Source organism: Heliangelus exortis, chromosome 6 (genome assembly GCF_036169615.1).
Source record: "Heliangelus exortis chromosome 6, bHelExo1.hap1, whole genome shotgun sequence".
In the NCBI taxonomy this organism is placed as follows: domain Eukaryota; kingdom Metazoa; phylum Chordata; class Aves; order Apodiformes; family Trochilidae; genus Heliangelus; species Heliangelus exortis.
This window is the reverse complement of record NC_092427.1, coordinates 29063657-29086242: the sequence shown is the minus strand read 5'-3', so window position 1 is coordinate 29086242 and position 22586 is coordinate 29063657. Positions and strand designations below refer to the sequence as shown.

Below are 22586 nucleotides of genomic sequence, written 5' to 3'. Positions count from 1 at the left end.
AGATAATGAAGAAAATTCAAAATAAAGACAACCGTAGCACTAAAACACTTTTTTTTTAATGTAAAAGAGAGAACTTGCAATAATAAAATGCAGAAAAACGAAGCAGAATGAGTTAATAGGCCTGACTTTATGTTTCATGCAAGAATCTGTTAAACTCAAAGGCTGATTTTGCAAAATAAAAGAAGCTAACATTGAAAAGGCAAAAAAATCATCATCCAGGTTTATAAACCATGCCTTTTTTTTTTTTTTTTTTTTTTTTTTTTTTTTTTTTTTTTTTTTTCCCTTTTTGGCAAGACGAGCACCACACAGCAAACTTATGCTCAAAAGAAGTGAATTTGACTTCAATGGAACAAAAGTCAGCCTCAGTGTTTAACCTAGCTCTCACCTGGAATGACTGAAATTGTTTTCAAAGCTCGGAGAACTCTGAATGTTCTCAACGCTGAGACATTGCCCAGGTCCACAAACTCTGTCACATATCTGTAATAGGGGAGTTCACACACAAACACAATGACAGCACACAAATAACAGTTGGAGCTACAAGGGGCCTAACACCTTACACCAACTACTTCTTACCTGGGATTACAGAAATAGTTTTCAAAGCTCTCAATACTCTGAAAGTTCGAAGAGCTGAAACATTGCCTAGGTTTACAAATTCTGTTACATACCTGTAGGATTAAATCACAGTTATTCAGAATTGCGGCAGAGCTTAAATTAATTATGTGGGTCTTCAAAACCTCTGTAGCAATATTAGCAATCATACTTCAAAATTTACCTGTCTAAGGGTCACTGTACACCTTGCTTTTAAAATAATTTATTTTTTTATCAGTTTTGCTTAAACTTCACAGAAGTGAAACTCACTGGTTTGTAATTCAATAGCTAATTAAACTAATTAGATTATTAAACTAATTAACTCATAATAGAAGGGTGACATGAATTCAAAGGGATGGCTTTCATTCCAGTGAGCAGAAAACTGTAGGACATGAAATTAGTGTCCTTCACACTCCATGATGGCTCCTGCCATATTTTACTTTACTACAATGTATGATATGGTGTCTAAACAACACATTTTGTAGAAATTAAATTCTTTTAGATCAATAAAAATATTATATTTGCCACTAATTTCATGCCCTAAAACCTTAAAAAGTCTTGAACCACTTACGCCATTAAAATGACACTGAAGTCAAGCCAGTTCCATGGGTCTCGCAGAAAAGTAAAACCTTCTAAGCAGAAGCCCCTTGCAAGAATTTTGATAAGTGACTCAAATGTATAAATTCCAGTGAAAGTGTACCTGAAAAGCACCAAAGCAGGAACAGTGGATTTTTTTATACTTATGCCTACAGATAGTGCCATTCTTTGTCAAAGATGACATACAAGAAAAGAGATAGTATTTAGAAGTAAAAGGAGGAAATCATTAACTTAACTTGCCCCAAACAAGAATTTAATCATTGTTCAGTAGATGAAAGTTGAACCTGACACATATATACTATCCTTAATCTAAAAGGCTCATTTAATTTCAGGTTTTGTGCTTACATATAATTTCAGACTCAAGTATACTTGAGTATTTATAGGTACATTTCAGACTTTTCTGTTTATGTGTACATTCTCTGGCACTCACAGGGCTGGCAGCCTTCATTCTGCTTTCATTTGCAAATCAGGTAGATGTGTAAGTGTTATGAACAATGATTTTTTTTTTATTTTTTTTTTTTTTTATGTCAAAATAAGGGTTTTGTGAAAATAAGTTCTGGATAATAACTGTAATGATGCTTATACTACAGATTTATTTCATAAATAATCATTAAATAAAGGAAAGCATTCCTAGACTGTTATTCTTGAAGATGTGGATTACTGATTTACCTGCTGCAGGAACAACCATTCACATCAAAACATAGAACAGTCAGTTACAACCAGTGTACTGGGTGTACTTCCTGAGACCCATGTGGGTCTGTGTGGACCTCCAGAATAGAGTAAATCTACCATACTGCTCTCATTTCAGACTCTCAACAACCCTAACAAGCCATAGCCACTCTTCAGCATACTGGGAACCAGTGAACATTAGTGCAGTTTCCAAATATAGCATTCAGAGTAAGATTCTTTAATGCTGTGAGATAAGGAAATAGAAACTAATAATAGCTCTTGGAGAGCAGGAGGGAATGAAAGAAACCACAAGTGGTTAGAACTAGGTTATTCATGTATTATTTCAGAGTAAAATTTCAGAGAAATTTTTTTCTCTGTATTATTTCAGAGAAAAGTATCTGTATTTTGTTAGAGAACAAAGACACATGTATAACCCATGAACAAGAAAGAGGAACAGGTACTTTGTGGTTTCCTTATTTCTGTCAACTCATGTTTACCCTCTTGATAGGTAAGGCCTTTCCCTCAGTGGTTTGGTTTTCCTGTGGTCTGGGTGTTGTTTGTGCTTTCTGTGGCTGGCCCTTGTGAGTTCACCATGAATGTCCCACTTAGATCATGATTACTCAAGCAATGTGTGGCTGGCCTCACCAATCACATGCAAGAATTATACATGCACATTTAAAGTTCTGGAGATCCTTTTCCAATTCAGAGCTCAAAACACCCAAGGACAAGACCTTATGTTTGTACATCACAGTAGAAGTTCAGATGTTCCTCCAACATAATTTTAAAGAACAAGGCATTGCTCTTAAACCACTTGCATTATGCAGGAGGAAACCAGAGAGATGTTGATATCTCACAGAATCTGATTTTTCATTACTCTGGAAAAGCTGTTTTTGGCATGGAACTTTTCATAAATTATTCTTGTTCGGAGTCCCACAGAAACAGAGACTTAAAAGTAAGGCAGTAAAAATGTTTAACTTACTCTACATTCTTTGTCCAGTCTGGAGGGTTACTCATGGTCATAAATACACAGTTGGTCAAAATAGTGCACATAATAAGCATGCTGAATAATGTAGATTTTAGTCAAGGCATTTAAGTCAAAAAAACATGACAGTTTTATAACACTGAAACCATTAGAAATATTAAATGTATAAAACTATGTATAAATAACAGTTTTCTAAATTAAATCTGAAAATAAAGCTTTGCACATGATTTTATCTGTTTTAAATTGAATGCCATCTGACATGTTATGGTACATTCACTGTAACAGAATGCACTACTTTTATAAATATGACAGGTTTAGAATTTAACTGAAACTTAAACACATCCTTAGGTCTGTAAAGAATATGAAATGAGTACCCAAACATAATTACTCATGGAAGCCGGAGGGACAACTCTAAAGGATCTTTAGGCAGACATTGTTTGCTTATGCCCAAGTTGTTCTTTGGACATAACTGAAATATATTTGAAAATAATGTCTTCTATTCTGACCTGGATCTTTTATAGGACACCTACCCCAATATTGAAAACACAATGCTGGAAAGTATGCCTGAAAAAGCAGCTCTTTACTCATGCTCTTTTGTCCTTGCTAAGTGACTCCAGTTCATGAATAGTACTACTGGTCTTGGTAAAATTGTGACCTTAGATATGTTCAAGTGCAATGGTTTGTTACTAATTTGGCCTCTGCTGCAGGGTTTAGTGTGGGATCAGGTCTTCTTTTGTATATAAAGCCTGATATTTAAACTCTGACTGCTTTAGGGGATTGAGTAGAGAATCCTCTCAGTGGGAATGAAGATCATACTGCAGTTCACATGTGATATTGCTGCCTTTTAAGTGTGATCAGCACATGCTGTAGTTATCATAGTACACCCACATGGACATAATTTGTATATCCATATAAAAAGTATTATTTTGATAGCTAAACAGTTTTAAATGGCAACCCTTAAATCAACATTAAGAAAAAAAGGATATGAATGTACCAAAATCTTGATTGCAATTTTTCTGATGGGATTAAAAGGAGTTAAAATATACAAGGCAGATGTGGCACTGAATCGGAAAATTGCCTTTCCTTTATTCAATACTATGAAAGTCTGCAAAAAAACAACAACAAAAACAATAAAAATACAGTGTTGACTACATAAATGCCTTTACCTCCATCTGAAGGATTCCATTCTGTTCCTGGGAAGTTCAAGTCACATTCTGCTCTCTATTAGTCTAGGAAAATAACTGATTTCTGTGAAAAGTGGACTAAGCCTGCTACAGCCAGCATTCTGACATTATTATCATTGCCAATGTAGTAAAACAAAAAAAGAAAAAGGGCAATTCTAAATACCACTTTGTATTTGGAATGAATACTTGACATAATTATATATGCATATACATAGTGGAAAGGACAAACACCTGTCACTAAACAATTAACCATATGTTAAAATTAATTTTATGACAGTATCAATTATATATATCTTCTTAAAAAGTGTCTGTGAAAAAGTAAAAGAGATTAATGAATTGCCAGGTTGCATTATTCTTAGCAGTCTGAGACAAACAAATGTCAGAATTTGGCATCCTATAACAAATATTTTCTTCAAAATACGCTGGTTTCATTTGAAAAATATGCTGTTATTTTCCCTGTACGTAAGCACCAACTTTAGTTATTATCTCTTAAAATTTAAGAAAATTATCTCTACCATTTTCATTCTCTTGCTGTCGGTGGTCATCGCCTAAGTGTTCTTGGTTTTACTCCTGGTATAGTTGTGTGTGAGGTTTACTTGCATCTTTGGTGCATTTTGAAATTTCTTCAGGACACATCTGTTCTTCATTCCTTTTGCTCTTTGTTGACGGTAATGGCCCTGCTTTGTGTTACCATAATAGAAGCTTTGTTACACTCTCAGCAGAGCTATAGAGTATCACTGGTCTCCATGTTGATTTCCATTCTCTGTAAAATCCTGGCTGTGATCAGAAAAGTGCTGCCCTCTCCTTGTCCTTTACTGCCTATCTGGTCTGCCATCTCTGGCAGAGAAAGCAAACCTCTAAAGTGGGAAAGAAAACAGGTTTGGGACTGTTGCTGGTGCCTGTTGGTGGAAGAACATCAAGTGTAACCTTGAGGATGACAGAGAATGGATTCAAGCACTGAGATTCCTCTCTGCCCTACAGTCCTTCACCCAGCTAGAAATGGGAGAAGGATGTTGTCTGTCTTTAGGTCACTGCTGCAGCAGAGCCTGAAGATGGACTCCACATATGGTTTTCCCTGCACTGACAAGTTAATGGTCAAGAGGAGTTTCTGCTATAAACTGGAGGAGGCATGACTAGTTCATTGTTTAAAATGTTCACTTGTTTTCTTTTGAGCATATTAGGCTGGTATGTAACATAAATACAGATGTCAAGTGTGACAAAAAAATGTGCAGTTTACTAATTACTCATATAGACTAACAAGTTCATAGTAGCCTGTATTCTTACAGTTTTGTTCAAAAAATCTGACTACTTTTTCTGACTACTTCAGTACTTCAGGTTTTCTGATACTTCATTTGTAAAAGATTTGTTTAGGAAATTTTAGTCCTGGACTTATTTATGCAACTTTATTTCTGAATTGTTTTGCAGCCAGTCAAGAAATGGGCTTAGTGCCCACAACTACATTGTAAGTAAGCATCTGCATGGAACTGCTGATAGAACCAAAACCATACACATGAAAATAACCTGTAGCAATACTCCCTCCCTGAGATTTAATTGCTTTAAATTTCCTCAATTATGTTTCTATTAGTATTATCTACAGCACCATTTATTTAACTTTGGCAACTTTTAGGTTATTCATTTGCGTATGGATTCTGCTATATTTTCTGTTTCTAATACTGAAACCATGATTTTTACAACTGTTTTTCAGACCAAAAGCAATAACAATGTAGGTAGGTAGGTAGGTAGATAGATAGATAGATTTTATACATACGTATATATATATATATATATGATTACATATGTTATGTAGCTGTAAAAGAAACAAATACAGGTACATGTTTTTATTTCACTCACTTGGATGAGTGCTACCTAGTTATCTAAACCCATGTCTGCTTCAAAACCATGCTTGTAACACTTCATTTGTTATATCCCTTCTTACTGCTACAGTGAAGTCAGGAAAATTCAGGCATGTTCTCAAGTTCAGGAAATCTCAAGGAAGCTATATATTCCTTAAACTCAGATAAAAAAAGAAATAATTCAAGTTGCAGGAGTTAAAATATTGAAGATAATAAACCAGTTCTGCTAACTTGTGAGAGTCTGATCTCACAGATTTGAAATTGTCTCAAAGGAACAATTTTCAAGTGAATAGCCCTGGCTAGGGTGGAGGACCTGGACTGGCCAGAGCTGAGCAGGAGGTGACACCAGGAAAGAGATAAGAACTAAGAACTGATGGCTGGGTGGAGACTACTCCCTTTTCTGAGGGCCTTCAATGCTGCAATGTCCCTCCAGGCACAATTACCCTGTCCAGGGTGGAGGAAGCCACCTTGATTGTCCTTATGCTGATGTGCCTGGCTGAAGGGGCTGGAACAAAGCAGGAGTGGCACATGGAAATAGATAAGAGTTGTGCCCCCCCTCCAGGAGAGCCTGTTTGCAATGGCTCTGATGCTAATGGACCTGGACTGGGCCAAACCAGAACAGGGGTGGCACCTGGAAGGAGATAAGAACCAAAGAGTGGGTGGGGGACTGCACCTTTCTTCTCCGCTCCAGGCAGCCTGTCTGCAATGGCTCTTATGCCAATGACCCTGGCTTCTGTGGCAGCTGACTGGCAGCTGCCCCTTCGGAACAAAAGGAACTCAAGGGTATATATGGCTGTCCCTGCTCTGGCTGTTTTGTTGTCTCTTGACCCACCACCAGGATCAGCGCCATCTTGAAGAAACTCAGTGCGCAGCTGGGCCCCTGGTGGTGACGCTCTCTCCCTCTCACTCACTCTCGCTCTTATTCTTTCTTATCCTTTTTCTCCACTTTTCTCTCTCTCTTATATCTTCTTTTCTTCTCTCCATCTTTTGCCTGGCTCTATAGTTTTGCTTGGGTCAATTGTCAAATAAAAGTCTGCTTGCACCTGACCCTTCTACAGTTGGACTTGTTTTGTGGATCCAAAACGAAAATAAATTTTAATCTTACCTCGGACCATAACATAACTAAAAGGATCGTCCATGTGTTTAGTGGCTTGATGACTCTAATCATTACATTTTGTGATCACACTTTCCTAATGTAGAAAACTATATTCTATGATGTGCAAAAGAATATTCACTCACTTTTTTATTGATATAATATGGGTCCAGGTCTTCCAAAGGTTCAGATACCATTCCTGGAGGTATGTCACCATAAATAAATGGTAGTGTCTTTCCTGCCTCCAAGTCACTGTTTGGTTTTGGAGCATTTTCATCATCATCATCTGTGTGTTCTTGCTTGGGCTTTTTAGCTTTTTCTTCTGCAGAACGCTTTTCAATAGCTGCGAGAGAATCTCTAGTAAAATAGCGGAAGCTCTCCGGTCCTGGTGGTACCAGCAATGACTGCGCCATGTTTTCATCCTGCAAATTTAATTACTTTTAGCTTCTTGCATAAGAATCACCTAAAAAGGAAAATCAGAGAATTTATTAAGACTGTATTGTATCAGAAAGAAAAAAAAAAAACAACAACAAAACAAAACAAACGGAATTTGCTCAGGAATCCTTTCTATGTCCATTATAGAGGCTGCATATTTCAAGGCTGAATGAAAATTAAAAGCAACCACTGAGTTTATTTAGCTATTTTATAAATTATTTTTCACCTTTTTCCTACTGGTCTAGAAAAAGACACTACTTTTGCTCATTAACACTGCTCTGCCTACGTCCTTAGACTCTCCCTGTTAGAGAAAAATATTGATAAAAATGTTTTAACAGTATATAATTTTTTTAACAGCAAGTATATATACATAGTATATATGCCTATGTTTTGCTACTTCATACATTTTATCTTTCCGTATTTTTTCAAGTATCAGTAATCCAACTTTACAGATGTAAATACTTTCATTAAACAAAAAAGAAGTTTTTGTACAATAAGTGCCGTTTAAATCACATCAACTGAATTAAGAGAGAAGCAGTCACATCTCTTTCTTACTGACATTTTAGTGTGCTGAAGGCTAATGTTAGGTACCAAAGCAGGTTAGATTACATTTATTGACTGTGAGTGAACTGTGAATCAAAAACCATAGGCCTTTTAAGTGGTGGTACATCCTGGAGACAAGATGCAAAATCAAGGCTATGTGCAAGAGTGCTGCACCTGATTTTCTGCAAGGCAAGCGTCATAATACTATTTCAGATTTAAAATGGATGGATATCTAAGACTCTGATTCCTTATGAATGTCCCTGGTGCCAGTGCTGGATGATGCAGTCTCTGCTGCTTTTTTCCTGATCTTTGCATCAAACTCTCCACAGTGCAACAGGCCTCTTTATGAAGCCCCACAGTGCATCAGCTGAAAGTAATATTCTATTTCTTCTGAGTCCTTCGGCAGCAGGACCAGTTGCTTAAACTCATGCATTCCACAGCACAGTGGAGAGGTTTGAATGGCTGGGCGGAGGGATTGGAAGAAAGTAGAGCAATTAAAAGAGTGGTGCCACCAAGTAAGAAATTATACTTTTTAGATGTCTACTTAGCAAAAGCTTGTGGCATAGTGTAGTAAAAATTTTAGCCATGAAAATCAATGTTTAAGAGTGAGAAATGCGCTCTAATTTCGTTTTCTGTGCAAGAAGCTGGATAGCCTTCCCTACATTACTTCATGCATGTCCAATATCTCTGTTGTTGCCATGCTACATTAGATTGAGATGTAACATTGTTTCCCTTTGCATTAATTCCATATTCTTGCTGTCTGGAGCAGTTTGTAGAAATTGTGTGTGCACACAAAGTGTTACAGTAATGATCTTATGATATAATGGATTCCTTTTCAAATGCCCTCACCAAAAAATTTTATTTTGACAAGATAGAAGACTTTGCTGGTACCTGGCTTTTTTTTTAATGTAATTCCCAATTATTAAGACCCTGAAATCAAAATTGTCCTTTATTTGAGAGTTCAAAGCACATGCATTCTCTATATAAAGTCCACACTCCTTTAATTACTGGTTTTCCCATCCAGGATTAACAAACTAAGAAAATGTGCACCACCCTGGAGTCATCAGTGGGTTTGTTTTCTCTATAGCTCAGTGCGTTTGGTTTGACTGTTTTTCATCTGTGAAAAGTTGCAGTTATGAATGCTATTACCAAATACATTGCCCTCACCAGAAATATATGTATTTGTATTGCTTGAAGTAAACAAGGAGAACAGTGAATGACTGGGAAAAATGCTATTGGCCTGTATTTCTCAGGCACTCATTAAGCATACTTTGAAAAAGTTTTCTTGCCAAGTTGGGAGCCTAACTTGAATCTTGCTTCCACTACTGCCTACTGCAATTTTATCTTTCCTGGCTGCTACTATTACACAAGAAAGTTTTTCCTGTATTAAATATGACCCAAGTGTTTTCATTCAGATTACAGAGCTTAATAAAACAAAACAAAAATTTATTTAATTGCTGTTGCTATACATGCAGTGGTTCAATAGAACACAATGAAACAAAAGTAATTTTGTTCCCTGCACTGACCCTTGGACTCATTCTTAACAATTGTTGGACTATGAACCACTAGGTTGTTGCAGATAGGTTCCCTCTTCTTCCTCCACCAGTTTTAAAATTGCTTGTTATCAGGTAAATAAACTTTCAGGACATGAATGAAAATGAGCAGAATACAGACTAAGAAATCCATATATCTCATAATTGCAGAATAGCTTCCATTAAAAAAAAAAACACACACAAAAAAACCCCCAACAACAACAACAAAAAACACCACCAACAACAATCTTTAAAGAAATAGTCTCAAAAAAATGCGTGGTCCAGGCCCCTCAGTACCTGTTACTTCTCAGCTAAAAGAATTTCAAGTATTTGAATTATAGATTGGGCACAGATATCATATGTAAAATGGTCTACAATTCAATAGATTACCTTACAAAAAAAAGGCATTCCAATTTCTTAAAGAAATGCTTTTGACAAATAAATCCATTTAGTTCTACTTGAGCATTGCATTCCAAAAATCCTTCACAAGTTTTCTTTCAGTCCCTCCCTTTAAATAAGACTAAACAATAAACAGTATCCGTATGTTCCTAGTTTTATGCATACTGGCGTTATTTTTGTGTCCATGGATAACTTGGTTTTTTTCGGTTTTTTGTTTTGAAAGTGAGAGAAGTATCTTTGCCAACGATGTCAAACTATTAGTTGTGTGTCTCTGAAAAAGCCAGAAGTGGCCCGAAGGTATCTATTTTTATGATATCTTAAATCAGGCAAATGGTAAGAGTGAAAGTATCACTTTAGCAATCAGGTGGATACTGCAATTATTTATTAAAGTCAACAGTTTGTCTAATAGGTTATTTGAACTTTGCATGAAACAGTCCACATATACCCTTCAAAATTTTCAGGCTGGAGAAATAGCAAACCTTGCAGCTTTCCTTATGGGAATTTTTTTTTTCAGAGCACTGGCATTACAATTGTTTTCCTCCTAAAAGCTTGAAAAAGCTGACTACTGAGATTTTCATTCCATTAAAACTGGAATACTGGCACACAAGCATGCATTTGATTAAGGTTGGAATAGTGCATAGATAACAAATGGAATCTGTAAAATGACCAATTATAATAATTTCCTTTTGCTAATCTTTTATTCAAGAGGCTGAAACTTGGGGAATAGTATCCTCCTCTGTGCCAAGCACAGTGATAGCCTCTCAGATACTAAAACTTGGATTAAAAACTCTGCTCTAAATCATCAGTGTCAATAAGAGTAGCTGGAGTGTATGCAGGATGGGTCTAAAGAAATGGGTCATCTGAACGTCCTCTCCTAGTATGTGGAGTTCCTACTCTGTGGAATTGTAAAATTCCAGTATTAGATTTATGGAAGTGAAGTTAAGTTATTGTTAAGCTAACATACTCTGATCAGCTTCCAAATTGGGTAAGGCTGCATTTGATTTATACTAAAAAAAAAAAAAATAAAAAAAAAAAATTAAATTGTTGTGTAGGTGATCTAAAATGAAATAGTTTTAATGCAATTTCTTATGTCAGTTGTGTACAGGGGCTAATTTCACAAAGAAAAACCTAGCCCTTTATGCGCTGAAAAGCTTTGAAGCATTTTTTTACACTTACAAATTGTTATCTTTGCATAACTGATATTTACCTTGTTTTTCATGGTATCTTTCTACTATTTTTTACTGCTTTAAAAATACTTGAATAAGCAACAGAACTCCAAAAGAAAGAAAAAATCCCTAAAAGGTCACTGCTGTGATCCAAGGTGGTAAATGCAATGCAAAATTAATGGAGATATCTAAAAAGATAGCAAGTCAAAACTCTATGGAGCCAAGGAACCCATGAGTGTTGGTTCCACAAAAGTAGGTATTTTTAGAGAAAAAAATGACTGCCTCAGAAATGAAAAAAGTATTGAGCACCTGCTCGGAACCAGTGTCTTTTGTAAATTGTAATCTACTAATTTTGACTATGAAAATTTGTGTTGAGAGGTCCTAACTGACTAATACGTAGGATTTGTTTTCCTTTTTTCTGTTCCTTGGAACATTTATCATTCATCTGCTGTGTCATTTTCCTTAGACTATAGTTTATGGCAACAATGACTGTAATTTTTGTCTGGATTTGTACAGTCAGCCTGAGTAGCCTGTAGGCATTAGTGTTATGCAACTTTGAAATAAAAACACTTAAATCACAATGAGGTATTTATTAATAAAATTAGCTCATCAATGTAGTTGAAATAAAATAATTAATGTTTTGCAGATACCTTCCAATGTTCAACATCCTTACATTCTAATGGAAAATAGCTACAATACATGTAACACAAATTTCTATAGCAACACCATATTAAAGATGTTAGTTTCATTTTCCCACTGATATTTTAGAAAAGATACACAGTGCTAAATCAAATAGCCATCTTATGAAGAGAAACATTATTTCAAGCTGAGAAGAAAATATAGTCTTACCTTTGTTATTATAAGAAATGCTAAATCTCAGACTCCACTCATTGGATCTTTTGTTATCATGAAAACAAAAAGGCTGCATTTCTAGCAGAAAAAAAAATGGTGAAAAGGTTTAATAATGGTAAAAAAGGTTTCTCCTTGGGAGCTGAAGGTTCTTCAAGACTGAAAGTTCTTCAGGACTATCATTCTTTGTTCCATTGTCCAAAACTCCTCAAAACTAATAGCAGGAGACAAAGACAAATCTACATATTCACAAAGACACATTTTTCCAACCTAAGAGCAAAGAAATGTAGAAAAAGCAGGATGGAACATGGGTTAGTCCAGAAAGCACAACACAAACTGAAAGTACATTTTAGAATATTCTTTAAGTTGTATGAATTACAAAAATTACATTTATTCTTTCCCCTGCATTCTATAATCAAAAAGGAAAAACGGGTCTTGTTGAGATCACTGCAGGACTAGTGCAGTTTTTAGCAGAGATAGAGTAGCTGTGTCCAGGCTAACAGGAATGTTCTCATCTGTCACTTAGGTAGTTTGCAATGTATATCATTACACTCCACCAGCATTATTGTCTTTAACCAGGAAAAAAAGTCAATCCAGTCTATATTTACATGAAAATGTGGATACTTCTTCACATTAATTATCTTAAAGAATGTTGGTATAAGTGTTTTTCTTTGTCTGAAGAGATTTTTCTTTCACCTCAAGCAATCTAATAGTGAAAATTGGCATTTTCTTCTCCAGGGTCTTCAATTTAAAGATTGCATCATTGTAAGAACTGACCAAATGTTGTCTATTTCTTCTTTAGTCTTTAAAACTTTAATAATCTGAGTATCAAGTTCATTAAATTTAAATAGTCTACTTACAGCTTGCAAAATTTAGTCTCTGTCACTGAGGTTGAGATGTCTAGAACTAGATATATTTCTGGCTCTTTTTGTACTTTTTACAAGTTGTTGTTATTTTGGTTTTATTCCTAAAGAAAAAGACATCCCTCTCTTTTAGGTCTCTGCTCTTCTGAAAGCAGCCTTTAATAATAATTCTCTCCAAATCTAGTGAGAATGAGCAGCCACTGTAGAAACACTGTAGGTAAAGAAAATCTGGGTAGACACTGATCAGGTCAAAGAGAACACAAAGTGTGAAAACAGACAGTGAAAGCTTTCTACTAGACCACTGCTTCTTCAGCTTATAAAGACTCTAAGTACTCTTACAGAAAACACATTTCAAAAACTAGCCTAAAATTTACCTGGTACTATCTACTACTGATGTAGAATTACATTTTCCTAAAGAACCGATAACTGGTACCACAATTATAGCTTCTATTTGTTTAATAATATAACATAAAGACATTCTGATGATTGTTAACAGCAAACTCCTAGTATCCTGGTCATTTTCAGTGAGGCACTGATTCAGCACATCTTGCTGTGGTGAGTCACTAGTGGAGAGGCTCCACTGAAGACATCTTAAAGTTGTGTCTTCAGTGCTACCCTCAGGGGATCATGACTCTCATGCTGCCACCAAGGATACTTATCCACCAATGCAGATTTCCTACTGAAGGCAGCTTTCCCTGGAGGTACACAGGGGATTTCCCCATCCCTTTGCCTCTTGGGTGCATCTGGATTGAGCCTCTGAAGTAGAATTGTGGCTGAAATCTGATCTGATGGTCAGATACCATGCAAATAATGTGTAAGTGCTGTTGTTTCCGGGTATACCATAGCTTCCCAGTGAAAGGGTAATCTTTAATAAGCATTCCTACAGCACTAAAATTCAAAAGAGGTTGTGTAACTTCTAGCCAGTTGTTAAAGTATTTGCCAGTTTGCAAAATGGTGAGGAATTCATCTTTATCATGTATTCAGGAATTCATCTTCAATGTGAAAATTGTTCATAACATTAGCAGTACAAGTAATTTCAATAAGTCTGTATTTTGAACTACAGCATAAGGCAGTCACACTGAACCTTTTTTCGCAAGTAACCCCATCTTCTACTGTCCATCTCACTATTTATTGCATCCAACGTATGTTTCTCCTGGTTGTATCTCCAAGGGGTAAGGGATGCAGCTTTGTATCTACTAACACTACTAACATCATAGTAGTTTAGCAATATCAATGGTAGCCATGTAAAAGTTGAAGGCAGGAGGTTGGCAAAATTGTGAGCTCTTTGTCGGGAATTTATAATAGGGCTTGGCTGTGTCAGTGCAATTTCATTACATAAATTCAATTAATATCTCATATAGATTTTAGCATCTTTTTACTATAGTATGCAGATACTTGCAATACATTTAAAAAATGTTTCACATTATTTTGTCTTGTTTTGTTTTTTAAATCAAGTGTCTTTGGTTCTCACCCCAAGACTCAAAATTTTCTTAGGCAGGTCCAGATCGCAGTTTTACTGTAGCTGAAGGTAACAAGAGAGAATTATTTTGGCTGGTATCATGTTAACCAAAATAGTAGGTTATCCTCCTTCAGCTTCAAAGAGTAAATCAAAGGTAAAATCTCAGGTCAGAGATGATTCTTGATGGACAGACTATATTTATCCTTTCATGTTGTGGTCTTTCCTTAATATTTAATTTCTTGCATTAAATTTATTTCAAGAGTGGTTGGAATACCCTTCAAATTCTGAGACATAATGTCTCAGAAACTTAGAAAAAAGTTTCAAATTATATTCTTGTTCACTTGACCTCCCTTTCAATGCAATGACCAGTTGGAAAAGATAAGTACAAATTAGTGTCACACTGTCCCATGGCAAAACATGTGATTCTATCTGGAATGTGATTTAGAAAAGAAATCAGGTTATTCAAAATAAGACAGTTTGCCACTGATGACTTCAACTAAGTGATATCTCATGTTAGAGACAAATGCCAATCAACAGAAACTGTGGGCAACCATAAGTGATTGCAAAAATGATAATCCGGTTTTAGATTGACAAGACACAAAATTATCTACAAAATTAATTGTCCAGATTCAGAGTCATTTGTTGCATGTTCTCCATAATCTGCATTCAACTAATTCCTAGTATTTTTTGTACTCAAATTAAAATTATAATGTGCTGTCAAGCGAAACACTGGAATGTATGCCAGTATCCACTGTGGAGGTGTTAAACAAGTTGCAATGAAAAACACCAGTCAGCAATACATAAATACATCACAATATCAGTTTTGCTTTGTAAAAAAATAGAAAGCTGTCTGTAATGTAATATGCTTTTCTAATTTTTTCTTGGGAAATTCACAGATATGTAATTGCAACAGAAAATATTGCTTATGAACCTAAAAGGAAATAACAAACTAAAGTCAGAAAATTAACTTAATCATTAAGAAGCATGAAGCTGGAACACTTACTTTTCTAGTCTTAGTAAGCCCCAGTAACTAATCAATACAAAATATAAAAGAATGAACTTTGTATAGCAGAAGATTAATGGATTATATTTAGACTCTGACAGTTGTCTAGGAAACTGGAAGGGAAAAATTGGAACTTCTGGCTGAGAAGCTTACACACAGTTCCCAGCTGAATGTGAACGTTACTACACAAGGAGGAAAATGCACAGAAAGTCACATAAAAACATAGTGCTTTATACCTGCAGTTTAACACAGCCTATAAAAAAATGTACATGGATTTCTTCAAGGCATTAATTCAGGCATTAAGGATGTGACCAACAAAACTTAATCAGGCCCTAAGTTTGGAAAGTTTTCTAAATGAACTATGGAAGTACAGTTTTGATCCAGTCACTGCCTGTGTGTAATAAATGCAAGGAAGCAAAGCCTATGAGATCTAAGTTCTGCCACCCTTTTTGAAGATGTCTCTAGTTGTAATGTTGAAATTAAGGATATTAACCAAATATTGTACTAACTAAAGGTCTTTAGTATGCACTACAGAATCATGGTCAGTTTTATAGTAGCTACTAGAATTCTTCCTATTATAACACAAACTCCAGCAATTTGGTTTGTAGGAAATTCACTTAAGTAACATAAACTGCTTTTGGTAAAAACCTTCCAGGCATGTTCCAGTTACAGCTTTACCCAGTAGGAAGAAAATTCCTTCCTGACACCGGTGGCATCTTTTTGATACTGGTTTTTTTTTTCAGAACTTCTCTCTCAGATTAAACTTTTTTCTATAAACACTTTGGCCTTAAATATTAGTGACAGGCATTTCACCTGAATGGAAGTAAACATTAGGACTGCCTTGAAATCCTGGGCCCTTTGGAGATTAACTGCTTATTTCTGTCACCAGGTTTATTCCACTCAGACCTAATATAATAGATTGCCTTGCTGTCAATCCTATCACTTTGCTTTCACGTTGCACAGAACTTTTACAGATGATTTGGCTTTAAGTCAAAACAAACTTTAATTTTTAAAAAATATTCAAGGCTGTTTGTGATGAGTGGAACTTGCTTTGCTCCTTGATAGGGCTCAACTTGATAAGGGTTTCAAGTTGGTAAGTGCCAAGTTAGGCCTAGGCTTTCACTCATCCTTTAGAAGTGCTTTCTCTCTCTTTCTCACTGTGTAAGATAACAGTTATCACCAAAACCTTGAATTTTTGGACAGTTATACTGGTGTATAGTAAAGGCAATCACAGAATCAATAGTACTGATACTCTTCTCAGTCATTTTCCACACTGGCACCTGTGATATCCTTTCAGATTTACTAGTGACCCTCACACTTTCATTCAGGAAATCCTTCCAAGAAATACATGGATATGCCTGATGCAGTGTAGGTATAGGGAAGACCGTACCAAGACTGGTGACCTCTTCAAAGTTTAGGAACAAATAGAAATTACAGTTTTGGGATGGGCTGACTTCTGGTTTGGTTTGCAGACTTTTTTTGTAACAGAAGTAGGGATTTTGGGATGGATATCCATTTTGGGATGGATAATGGAAAATGATAGACTAGAAACTTTTGTGATACTTACCCCTGTTTAGTATTACAGTGGCAGTATGCACACATTATGGTTACTCAAGAACAGAACATCCAGTGCTTCTACCCTATATTTATATGATGAAGTAATAGAGTCCCTGCACGGGATACTCTTATCCCTAGCCCCTCTACTTTTCCTCATCATAAGACAAGGAAAAAGTCAAGCAATAACACCATCACTGTTATGTAGTAGGGGTTCCAGCTGTCCATAAGGAAAACTTTGATGAAAGTGCATGAACTGGTTGTAAGATACAAGCTCCAGTATCAAGGTCTCCTATGGGAGGATGGTCAATAGCAGACTTAAAGAGAGATGCCACTGGCAATGTGCTTCAGGACTCTTACTCAGGAGTGGCAGCTGCAGTGAGTTAACAGCAGGTTTTTAATGAAGTGGACGCAATTTCCTATATATGGATTTTACAGTGATGGACACTCGATTTGATGGACTGACTGAAGCCACAGCTCAGGGTGTGTACATTGGTTCTGTAAGCAGTCTGAACTAGTGAGTATCACATTTATAGTGATATTTTAAACCTCTTATTTATTTATTCAAGTGAGGATGAAAATATATACTTCCTGCAAATGGCAACAAAAATATTATTGATTAAAAGCTCTAAGGTAAAAAAATAAAGTTACAGTGAGAAGTAAATAAGCTAATTGGACTTTTGAAAGTTGTTCCTAGCTTCTAACTAGAATTTTCTGATAAAGAACAGAATAGAAGTAACTTCTGGAAACCTAATTTTAGTAGGCATTTTCAGAGTTCAGCAAATAGATCACCATGACAAAGAAAGTACCAACTATCAGAAACTCTCATTTATTTTCCTTTAGGTTTAACTCAGAATTCAAGCAAATTTTTCATTTGTCATCTTATGGCCAGAACAGCATATGGGTAAAAGGGGCCAGGATTTCCATTTAAGAGAACAAGGTCGCAATTTTCTTGCCTTGTATGAAGTACTTTCTTAGTATCTGCTGCTCTCTGATCCACACAAAGTGGTGGGACTTCAGCAGTGTCATTAATGCACAGCATACACAAAACAAATAATCCTTAGTCTTCTGATGGAAAATTAATTCATCTCCATGTCTAATCTTCATAAGGTACAATTTAACTTATCTAATGCTATCTGATGAAGAAAAGGAGAAAACACAAGATGTGTCATCAGTATATTTACTCAAACCCCAGACTTTCTATATTTTCTCCTTCCTCTTGACTCCTCTCCAGTTCAAGTTACCTGATAATAAAAGGAAATGACCAAACTACCACTCTGGCAGAGTCTGAGAGGCAATAGGGGAACTGTTTAATGTTCTCCAATGAAAACTTGGAAGTCTCTACCTCTGCTAACATTCAGCATTATCTAAAGGGAACTTCACAATACTGAGCTTAATTGGCACTGCTAGGATAATCAGTATGGGATCTTAACTTCTGCTCATTAGAGGGAAAAATAAGCCAACAACACAAGCGTAAGTTCTATAAATACGAAGGCCTCATAAACAGATCTGTTTAAAAGGTGCTATGAAGCTTCAGTTTACTGCAGTAGCTCACATTCTAGCTTTTAACAATATTTGCTCCCAAAATGGAGATGTGCAAGAGAGCAAAAATTAAATATTAAAATGTTACAGTTTAAAAGTCTTGTGAAACTGCTTTCTTGCCAAATCAGTTCTGAAAACACAAATATGATATTTTTTAAAAACAAACTTAACCATTATTTTTATTTATTTATTTTGGAGAGACACAAGGACACCACAGACACATTGATCTGGCACCCTAAAAAATACAAACTTCATTCTTTCATATCACTGTTTCAGGTACAGGCCTCATTTGCTACTCTGAGTACCACCTGAGACCCAATCTTTCTTTCTTTTTCTTATATAGATTGAAATGGTGATTTAGAAACACTGGGTTCCTTATTCTGTTGTACTGTTTGGGGCATTTTTTTATTTCTACGGTTTTCTCTTGGAAATATTTTCCAAATTAATACTATGATAACATGTATAATTTTAATGTGAACTTGCATCTCTAGAACCACTACTGAAAAAATAATTAACATTTCAAATTGATCTTCAATAGAAATTTTCCTTTCACCTTTAATAACTGACGGCTTTAATAATTACTGATAGCAATGAATGAGACAACAGATAAATGGCCAGTAGCATGAAGAAATACAGTAATTCTTGTGCTGTTTTCTTCAAGTAATCCCATGAAGAAGCATATAATAAAGTCGACAGGAATGTTACAGACAAAATGTCAACTGTACCTTCAGTGTGGATCTCTGGCTAATTAGCAGCTGGGCAGCCCATTCTCTCATACACACAAACACACAACCATGCAAAAAATGGCTCAGAAGGAAAATTACTTCTTACATATCTTTTACAAAATGGAGCTAATAAGGGAGTTTCTTCACATACTGTACATATACTGAAAATAGCTGTATGAAACCACATAGATTTTTTCCTGGATCATCAAAATCTGAGGTGCTCAGAATTTTATGAGACCTGCTGTTTCTGAGCCTAAATATCACCAGATTTTTCTTCTTAGAAAACAAGGTCACGTCTTTAAAATGCTAGGTATTAATTTAGTACACCTTGATTATAAAATATCTAATACTGCAAGTAAGACTACAACATCAGAACATCACATTAAGAGTACGAGGCCAGATATCAGCTTTAGCAAGGTTAAAAGGAAAAAAAAAAAAAAATCACACCATCATCACAATCAGTCAGTACAAAATGGCTTTGAACTCCCCATCTTTGGCTCTACCTTAACAGCAAATGAGAGGGTACAATCTGAATTCCAAAATGTGGACAAGATCATATTACTAGGATTTATTATGGGTACAATTAAATGTTTTGCCAGCTTACCTGATTGAAAGAGAATGACAAATCACTGCAAAGCCCAGCATCCAAAAATAATATGATAATATATGTCTCCTCCTGAAATAGTCCAGATTTCCATCCACAAAGCTTTACTAATCAATTATAATGTCTGTATTCTTGGTGGAAAACACAGAGACCCTTCCAGAATCCTCTCCGATTCTGCCTCCGCTTCCTGTTCTCAGTCTCACTCTATGGTACCCAACATCTATCAGAAAACAGCTTATTAGGAGAAAGGGAGGGTGAAGGGTGGGGGAATGGAGGGGGAGAAGGAGTGAAAAAAAAAATGCAGCACCTAACGTGGCAGCTCCACCTACTGGTAAAGATGAATGAGTACATACAAAGCATCATACGAACTTGATAAGGCATCATTACCCTTTATTGTGACCCACACTTCAAACATCTGCTGTGCTGTAAGGTTTTTCGGTCAAGAAGCAGAACAGACCAACAAAAAATACAGTGATTATTTAATAATGCTTTCAAAGACGTTTTTATTAAAATTTAAAACAGTTTTCTATGGACATCTAAAAGAGCATTTAGTTTTTAAAATCTATGGGAAAAGATGAATGTGTAGGTAAGAGAACATAGACACTGACTGCACCCCTAGCTGGTACATGCTGAACTTGCTGATTTTTTTGATGCTGTCTTATTAATTAAATACTACTGTACATTTTTAGTATCATGTTAATTTCTTTTATGTGAATAAAAAGTACTATGCTTATGTAAAAAATATAGCTAGAAGTCTTCTGTTCTAGACAGGATTCTTGAGCATGTGTAGATTTACATCTGCTTGCCTAGGATTCCTCCAGCTGTCCTGGGGAGAATTAATAGAGCAGTGGCTCCAGCATCACCTGGTCCACAGGCAACAAAATTGAGTGAATTATGTGTTTCAGGGATTATTACTTTGTGTTGCATGTCAGTTTGAGGAGTATTGTGTCTGCGGAAAGCCAGATGTATAAATACTGAACAATGTCAGCAAGCATGTACCATATATTGACTCATAGCCTTAGTTTAGAGACCACTATAGGTCCCAACTAATTTTAAAACAAGCTACCAGCTGTGTTCAGTCATGGGGGATAAAATGAACAAATGTCATTGCACAAAAAGAAGAAAAAACAATATAAAAGGCACTTAATATTTTACTATTGGATAGCTCCTGTTTATACTTTAAATACCTCTTCATTATGGCTACATATAGCCCCATTCTCTGTCACACTGGTCATATAATTGGTTTTATAAGGTAGGATTCCAGAGCAGCCAGCACTGATCCAGCCTGACAGCCACTACCTAATCACAGCCACACAAAGCAGCAGTGTGATGACAACTGCCTGCCACTGATGGCCCTTATCTCTAATATCATGCAGATATCCCTGTTTAAATAGCATACTTAAATGCCAATCTGTAAGCATTTGTGTCAATTTGTAAGTAGTCCTGTTGATTTCAGTTAAGCTTGCTATATGCTTGATAGATATGAATACCAAATTCCTGAATTTGGCTAATAATATCAAACATAAATAGGTGTATGTATTCTGTATGTACAAAATAATCTGTTTAGTAAGAGAAATAGATGGTCCCTTAGCTTGCAAATGCAGCTGTGTTACTTTTCTTGTTTAAAAAAAAACAACCTGGGACGTATTAGGACTTATCACACCATTCAAGGGGGAATGGATTCAAACTAGAGGAGGGTAGATTTAGACTGTAAGTTAGGGAGAAGTTTGTCACCATGAGGTGGTGAGACACTGGAATGGGTTGCCCAGAGAGGTGGTGGAATTCCACCCCTGGAATTTTTTAAGGCCAGGCTGGACAGGGCTCTGAGAAACCTGATCTAGTGGGAGGTGTCCCTGCCCTGTTGGAACTAGATGATCTTAAAGGTCCCTTCCAACCCTGAATATTCTATGATTCTATGAAATACCCCCTTTCATTTCAGAGACGCTTTGAATTTTTTATTAACTTTTATTTTAATATTTACTTTTCAAACTTTCAGAAGTTAAGGAAGAGTGTATTTTTAATTAAAAAATTAAAAAAATGTTCATTTTCCCTAAATAATTGGTTTTGCTTTCAGAGGATAATGTCAGCTTATCAAACCCATGAATGAACAGAAACCGCTCAGGAATATTGTTTTGCACCCATACTGCATTTTGAAAACCAAGCCAGCTCTTCAATAGGACTTTCATTTACTTACATGCTGCATCCCATCTACGTAAAAAAACTATTTCAATAAAAATATGAAACATAGTCTTTAATACCAGAAGTGTAATGCCAACTGAAAAGTGTGTATAAAACCCAGTTTGAACCTGAGCAGATTCTCTGATCAATTTTTAACAGCATATTCTTGGAATAACCTGGTTTCATATGGCAATGTTCCAAAATGTGTTTAGATTAATGTCATATTACTAGAGAACACCCAGTTCTGGTTTTTGTTGATTGCAGTCTTCCATGATATACCAGTTGGCACAATAACTATACATAATGTAGTCATCTATACCAAGACAGCTTTCTTGTAGGTGTAGGTCTGATATTAGAGAAATGCTGTGTAATTTTTCATAAAATAAAAGTTTTCTTTGTAAAAATGATTATGCCACACAAAGTCATGGTAAATATTAATTTACAAATGTGGCTTATGTATGTTTCAGTCTTCTTCAGCCAATGTACAGGATTGCCTGTATAGTGATTCAACTTCACTGAAACGAGACAGAGTCTTTCATTTACTGAAAGAGTTTAAATTGTGTTCTTAAGAATTCCTTAGCATAATCTGTCAGTGGAACACCGGGACAGAAACAAAAAACTATGGGATTACACATAAATACATTTACACTACAAATACATCAAACCATCTAAATGGAACACCTACCCACCCCCGAATATTTAAACATGAAAATTACGTTTTAAAATAATTAACTATAAACAATTAAAACTATATAAAATGCATATATG

At 35.7% G+C, this 22586-nt stretch overlaps 1 protein-coding gene across 2 annotated transcripts in view; it reads right to left on the bottom strand.

Moving 5' to 3' along the window:
- LOC139797731 (sodium channel protein type 3 subunit alpha) overlaps positions 1–19874 on the bottom strand; it is a 71180-nt gene extending 51306 nt beyond the window's left edge. The window contains exons 1-7 of one of the 2 annotated variants that reach the window (XM_071747477.1): positions 19641–19874; positions 11891–12160; positions 7113–7429; positions 3823–3941; positions 2834–2923; positions 1160–1288; positions 574–665 (exon numbers count right to left, since the gene is read on the bottom strand). In XM_071747477.1, coding sequence (XP_071603578.1) covers positions 574–665; positions 1160–1288; positions 2834–2923; positions 3823–3941; positions 7113–7379 — 697 coding nt within the window. In that variant the 5' untranslated portion in view covers positions 7380–7429; positions 11891–12160; positions 19641–19874. Of the gene's footprint in view, positions 1–385; positions 467–573; positions 666–1159; positions 1289–2833; positions 2924–3822; positions 3942–7112; positions 7430–11890; positions 12161–19640 lie in introns of those variants that run through there. The other variant, XM_071747478.1, reaches the window with a different exon arrangement.
- Between the last annotated feature and the right edge of the window lie 2712 nt (positions 19875–22586).